The 7,067-nt window shown below is 37.2% G+C and overlaps 1 protein-coding gene across 2 annotated transcripts; it reads left to right on the top strand.

Moving 5' to 3' along the window:
• The first annotated feature begins 1,243 nt into the window (after positions 1–1,243).
• Positions 1,244–6,944, top strand: LOC135695311 (uncharacterized). 2 transcript variants are annotated; one of them, XM_089108744.1, is made up of 8 exons: positions 1,244–1,729; positions 1,983–2,113; positions 2,593–2,664; positions 3,003–3,144; positions 4,202–4,345; positions 4,550–4,621; positions 5,299–5,381; positions 6,314–6,944. In XM_089108744.1, the coding sequence occupies exons 1-8, from the start codon at positions 1,612–1,614 to the stop codon at positions 6,464–6,466; spliced, it is 915 nt and encodes a 304-aa protein (XP_088964870.1). In that variant the 5' UTR covers positions 1,244–1,611; the 3' UTR covers positions 6,467–6,944. The 2 variants fall into 2 exon arrangements, with proteins under 2 accessions (XP_088964870.1, XP_065070441.2); XM_065214369.2 differs by having other exon boundaries at positions 1,245–1,729; positions 3,003–3,162.
• The last annotated feature ends 123 nt before the right edge of the window (positions 6,945–7,067 follow it).

The following is a 7,067-nucleotide window of genomic DNA, read 5'->3' as shown; positions in this document are numbered from 1 at the left end:
GTTCAGCGAGTTGTTTCTGGAAGTCTGATCTTCTCCTTGGATTCAGTTTCTCGTTTGACGGGGTTCACTCCTTAGTACTTTCTGTACAAGTTTATGTTGTTCACCTTAGGAACCCACTCATCCAAAAGTGTACAACCTCTACGAGGTAGAGGGGAATTTTAGGGGGTGCGTACAACCTTCAATTCACAAACAGGGCTAAATTCAAAAATATATTTTAAGCGGACATATCAACCTTCAATTGCACGGCTTCCTGTATTCTTTGCTTTAAGAATAAAAGGTGTTTAGTACCCTTGTGCACTTAATGAGGGTATCAAGGTGTAAAGGTCTGTACAGGGAAAGAAGAGGGTGGATAAGAAAACCTTCATTGATGCCCCCATGCATTGACGGGCAGGTAAAAGACCCACTTTTAAAAAATACGGAGTGTGTGTATTAATGATAATTAAGGTTAAAAGTCATAAATTTCAAAGTATATTTGCAAATTCATCCCAAAAAATTGTATTTCATTTGAAAGCAACTTTCAAACTGCCTTCATTTTACAGCCATTGATGCAGAAGTACTTTTTAATTTGAGCTTGTGGTAATCGGAGTATTTGAAACTGTACCCCTTCCATTTGAAATCTCGGCGTTTAATTCATTGCCACAAGATTCTGGCTCATTTTATTCGTAATTCAAATATTGCTTCTCTAGGCCGAAGGTCAATGAAATGAATGACTCAGTATTGTGTTTCGGACAACCAATGGCTAATGGCTAGTCGATTGGGCAAACTTTACAAAGATTTTTACGTTTCTTTTCAATATGCGTTTAAATCAAGCTTCTGATTCTTATAATTTCTTAAAAGTCCTCTAAAAGTTTTTACAAACGTACTGCAAGACTTGTATGCGAACTAACGAAAACAAATTCCTTTCCAATTAGCCTTCTAGGGTTGTTTTAGATTATATATTATATCAGCTTTTCCAGTGTTTGTTAGTTGCTGTACTGAATACTGAAAAGCAGCACTTGATTTCTAAAAGAATTATTTATATTTTTAACTAAAAAGAAACAGTAACATGATTTGGAAAAATAAATGTTTTAGGATCAAAATGAATTTTGCTAATAAACATTGAAACATGGTATGCTTCAGTGACACGACGGCTCTAGAAAAAGAATATTGTTGAAGGAAAATTTCCTGTTGGTTTCTTGTCGTATAAAATGTGCTGTATAAGTCAATTTTCTAGACATTTTCTAGACAAGAGCCATATTGCAACTGATGATTAGGAAAATGTGCAGAAAGAGTCTAAATTTTACAGGAACTTTTGCCGATTCGAGGAAAAGTTACGAGCCTCCTTATCGAGTCACTTCCTCGTATTGAAACGGGTTCGGTTCCCGTGGAGATTCCTGTACATCTCCGCCACAAAGATACCCACCTGCAAAACGCCTCAGAATTCATATGCAGATATGTCAACGAATCAAATAGAGTGCAAAGAATGTCATTCAAGCACGTGAAGATGCTCTTGCAATATTTTAAAGCTGCTTAGGAGTCTGCAGGCCAAAGGACAACAAAGGAAGGTTTAGGCCACACTGATCAACACAACCAGTCCTCCACTACCACTTGCTTACTTGGTCTCGGACAAAAATGGACGATACAATTGAGGCCGCATTGAATAGTTTTCTTGAGCACGATGAGGAAAGTTTCGAGGAACTATGTCAGAATTTATCCGTGCTGTCCCCGAGGGAAACGAATGTCTCTAATGGTAAGAACGACGAATTTCTCTGTTGTTATTGTTCGTTGATCAATTTGGAAATGGCTGGTTAGTGGTTCCCCATTCCTGCCATTCCCCATTCCAAAAATTTTCCCTTTTGCTTAAAACAACGCATGCCTCAAAATACATAGTTGATTAATAAAGATACATCTAAGTGAAAGTACAATTTTGTCTATTATTTTTAAAGTACAAAATTTTTTAACTATTAGTAAACGTATTTATGAGACACTTTCAAACTTTTCAGGTACTTTTGAAATAAAGCCACAACAGAATGGTTTTCATGAACAGGGTGAAAGAGAGATGCAAAGCAGGCCAGCAAGATTCACAGATCTACTGAATGAAGACGATGAAGGCCTAGAAGACATATCAACTGAAGTATGCATTGTAATTCTAATTTCTTTCTTTCAGGGATGCCAAAGCAAATTTTGGAATGGGTGGGGGGGGGGGGGTTCTACACAAATTGGTAAACAATTATGGTAGTTTGCCATCACTATATAAAATGCCACAACCTTAATATCATATATCTGCCAAAATAGCTTCCAGTATCAGTTGATTGGTAACAGATAATTTCATATTTAGTGGTTGTCCCAGAACAGTGGTTGAGTTGTTGAAAAGTTTTTGTTGTTGGTTGGCTTAGAGTAATTTTTTCATAGTGATTATAAATTATGACCTGGAGAGATATTGAAATTCACAAGCACCCTTTTTATGACTGATAACCCTATTTACAATGTTTATGATAGAAAAATATCCGACAGGTTGTTGTGTCTCTGTGACAGTCACATCTTTGTCCCTAATCTCAGTGACATACACATCACTCAAAAATTACTGAAGACAAGTTAATGTTTTTTTGTCAGGAGCTAGCTGTTGGTTTGTGTGTTGAATCTCAAATGGCATATGCTTTGGATAATAGGGCTTTTGTTCCTAAGGTATGAAATTTATCGAAGTTTTTTTCAGTTTTGTGGCCGTTGTTTTTTACACTTTAAATGAATACAGACTATGTAAATTAATAGAAACTTTACAAGTCTTATAAGGCTATGCGTTGTATATTACAGTTTTAATATACAATTAGTATACAATTAAAATTGAATTGAATTGAATATGCAATTGCTAAAATTGTCAGGCAATTAATTTGGTATAGAATTTTGAGGAAGAGATCTTTTTTCTCAATAGTTCTGAATTGCAATTGTGGAAGGGAACATGTATTCTAAAAACATATAGCAGTGTCAAATCTCCAAGACAATTTTCATCAGTGATTTTTTTTTAGGTTGGGAATTTTGTAGATGATAATGATGATGATGATGATGATAATGATGATGATAGTAGTGAAACAAGCGACCTTAGTGAACTTAGTGACTTAGAGGACATAAACAAGCAAAAGGAAGAAGGAAAAAAGGAAATACATCACGGTGAGGCAAAAATGACAGGTATTAAACAATCTCACTCAATTACAAGAGTCATAACAATAAAACTAAGGAATCAATGTTTCTATACCTCTGCACCATTTTTACAGAGCTCTTTTATGTTTCTAGCGGCTTTTCCCTTGCCGACCCGAATATGACCTAGTTAAGCTTGATGTTCCAGGGCTCGATGCTCCTCTATTGCAACCAAGCTTTAGTGGGGCTCATGCCCCAAGGACCTTGGGTCATTCCCAGGAGACAATCAAACTGTCTAGCTACAGCCAAATGATGAGGCATTCCATAGGGGCATCCTACAATCAAGGGTCGTCCATCAGATATACTTAGACCTATACAACACTAATCAGATATACTTAGACCTAGACTGTATGCTGCGGATGTCATGCGACTGACTGATCATTACAACCAGCCTATGGGCAATTACACGATGTTCCAGGGCTCGATGCTCTTCTATTGCAACCAAGCTTTAGTGGGGCTCATGCCCCAACCAGCCTATGGGCAATTACACGCCAATGAACACCCCATTCCACATGCATTTTCTCTACCACACCTATATGGACCAGCAACCATTTTTTCATCTGAAAGGTTCAAAATCATTTCACAATCAATTCCCAATTGAATGGGCCCCCCATATTGAAGCTCACTCCATTTATACTTAGCTTAGAGATTGCTTTTAATACTAAGCAGCTTGCTTTCATCAATCTGAAATGTGTTGACTGTATTTGTTCTGATTTACCAACAAATCATTTCAAGTTTTAGTCAATTTGTCTGCTTGCACTTTAAACAGAACATATGCCAAATTAAAAGAAAGATATATATTTTGTGAAACAAGAATTTCAACAGGACATGCCAAAATAGAGAATAACAAATATCAATAAAACCTTTTTTGACTTTTTAAGACATTTTTAACTTCCCTACCTATTAAGTACATTTGTTTTAAGATTAAATTAATTTCAAACCAAACCAAGTATAGTATTGAAATTGGTTAGTCTTGTGCTGACTGGACTTGTCATGTGTTTATAAAACTGAATCTCTTTCATTTCTAAAGGTAAACAGACCAGCGAAGAGAAAATAGCCTTAAAAGCTGAAACTAACATTCCAACAAACACAGATTTTGACATCATGAACACTGAAACTGAAAGTTCTGGCTCAAAAGAAATAGATGCATCGTCACAAACCAGTCCTTTTAAAGGTATTTTACATAAGTTGTTATTCAAGTGCAGATGTAGAAATATGATTGGTCAAATTGGCTGTCATTATATATGGTGCGTTTCAATTTGTCTTTTTCTATTAACTCCTTGAATAGCTGAATTTTAGCAGTTGAGCGACCTATAAATCTCTTTGGATGAGCCAGATCGAAGATTTTAAACCTGACTTTGCTGTCATTCCATTTTAGTCATGGTGCTGAACAAAATCGCAGAACAGGATAAGCTACCAGGCGAAGCCACTGAAGACGTAGATTCTGCCGGTATCCCACTTCTTACATCTATCGTCTTAGGATATTTGCACTTACTTGGTCGTTGCCCCCGAGTTTCTTGAAGATAAAATGCTGGTGCTACTCATTATCACTCGATCTGCCTCAAAACCTCCATTCGTCCGACCTGGGGGTACCAGGGGCAAATGTCCCCAGCTTCTGAAACATGCTCCTTTGCCCGGAAGTGCCCTATTCAGAAATTTTCGAAGAGTGTTCCTTTTTCTGGATATTAGTTCTCTTTCCTACCTGTGCCTCCAAACGTAAAAAACCTCTGATGCCCCTGCACCTAATTTTGGCTTCTCAAACTGCCATCTTTTGTTTATGAGGTTCAGTTGCTAGGAATGTAGGTGGTACGAGGAAGTGGAGAGAGCCTTTCTCAGTATTTGCAATAAATCCAAGGAAGAGTGAATAGTTTTCCCATTAAATTAACACATAAAGCCATTAGGCGAGTTCAGAAAGTAATGTTTTTTTCACAGAGGCATGCAGATTATACAACGTTAATTGGGTTACAAAGGCATGAACTAAAGGGAAAAGACTAAAAAGAGGTTTCTTGTGAAATATGCCTCGTACTCAGATTAATCAAATGCAACTTAACTCCCCTGTTTTCGACATTTTAAAACGTCTCAAGTAGGTGAAAAGTTCTTATAACTGTGAATATAATGTTCTTTTAGGCTTCGATATCAGACCTCAGATAACCAATATTGAGATAAAGACGACATCGAAAAGTAAATCACCACCAGAATCGCCTTCATCAGTGAGTAATACTTGCAACGCATGACGTCTAGATCTTGAGCAAATCTCTCAATATATTGATTCCCTTTAAAGTAAAAATCGATTGAACTATTATCATCTAATCGTTTCTCATTGGTTTCTAGCTTTCACCCTTGCCATGGAATATTCCCATGGAAATATGAGTTTCATAAGAATAGTGGCTCCCCCTCCCCTCTATAACTGGTTACTTTAACATTTATTAGAAATTTGCACGCTTTGAATAACTTAAAAGTTTTATCGCACGCAATCGGCCTTTTTGTATGCAATCCTACATTTTAGATTTTTTTTGCATCGTGCTATCTCTTCCCATCGTTCTACCTTCCCCCTCACATCGCCCTACATTCCCCCTAATATCGCTCTATCTCCCCATCACATCGTGCTATCTCCACCTCACATCGTGCTATCTCCACCTCACATCGTGCTATCTCCCCCTCACATCGCGATATCTCCCCCTCACATCGCGCTACCTTCCCTCTCCCATCGCGCTACCTTCCCCCTCACATCTCCCTACATTCTCCCTCATATCGCTCTATCTCCCCCTCACATCGTGCTATCTCCCCCTCACATCGCGCTACCTTCTCCCTCACATCGTGCTACATTCCTCATATCATATTGACTCCACCAATGTCATCTTCCCTGATTTTCTATGTCTTTTGTCAGATGTCTGAAAGAAAGGTGACTATACCCAAATATCTTTGAAAATAGTTTGTTAATCAGGTCACATCCTGTTTCATATCCCTCGTAGAAAGAAAGGAGTTGAGTTACTGTCTGACTAGCCTCCCCAAAAGGATAGGCGAAATCGCCGAAAACTCATCTTCCCCGATGATTAAACCTTCCATTTAATAAAGAAATTCCACCTTCTTGCTGTCATGTCATACCATCTTTATTTCGACAAATTAGCATCTTATTTTTAAGAGTGAAGCCTTCCAGTTGGAAAGAAAAGGATCCAATGAACCTGACGTGTGTTCAGATGATATTGAAGAATTCAAGTTGGATGAGAATTTTGACTATGATAATGTCGACCTAACCCCACATGATTGGCTCTATAGACAAGAATCACAAAGTTGAGATTACGCTAATGAAAACTTCGAAGGAGTCGTTTTGTCATTTCAGATGCATAAATGGTTATCTGCTGACCTGCCTGGCACTTACATTGCTAACATGGTTAAGCGCCACCTTAAGATGCATTCACGTAAAAATGCTGAGAGATGTGTTGTACTGAGAGACATATTAGCGTACTGAGAGATGCGTTGTAAGGAGAGAAATGCCGTGATCTTAAAAAGAGAATGTTTAAGTCCGAAACTGTGAACAAGTCACGAAAACAGCATAATTTTGAGAGATTGAAGATCTACTTCCAACCGAAAGACATTGACTATTGTATCAACCATCAGCTATATTGTAGTTGTCATAAAGCTGTAACTGTCGTGAAGGAAGAAACATGGGAATTATTATTATTATCTATTTATTTAAAGTAGGCGTATAATAATAGCTACAAAATAAAGGCTAATTCAAGCCTACTACAAAGTAAAATTATTTAAAGACAAAAAAATAAAAATACATATATATCTAACATAAGATAAGATAAGTATAAATACATATATACATATTCTACAATGTTTTTACAGCATTTTTGGCATTTACAATACAACACAGTCTACAGTTACATTCC

This window comes from Rhopilema esculentum, chromosome 2, assembly GCF_057945365.1.
Source record: "Rhopilema esculentum isolate cy_ngs chromosome 2, ASM5794536v1, whole genome shotgun sequence".
NCBI classification, from domain to species: Eukaryota; Metazoa; Cnidaria; class Scyphozoa; order Rhizostomeae; family Rhizostomatidae; genus Rhopilema; species Rhopilema esculentum.
The sequence above is the reverse complement of the archived record's forward strand: the minus strand, read 5'-3'. Positions and strand labels throughout refer to the sequence as shown.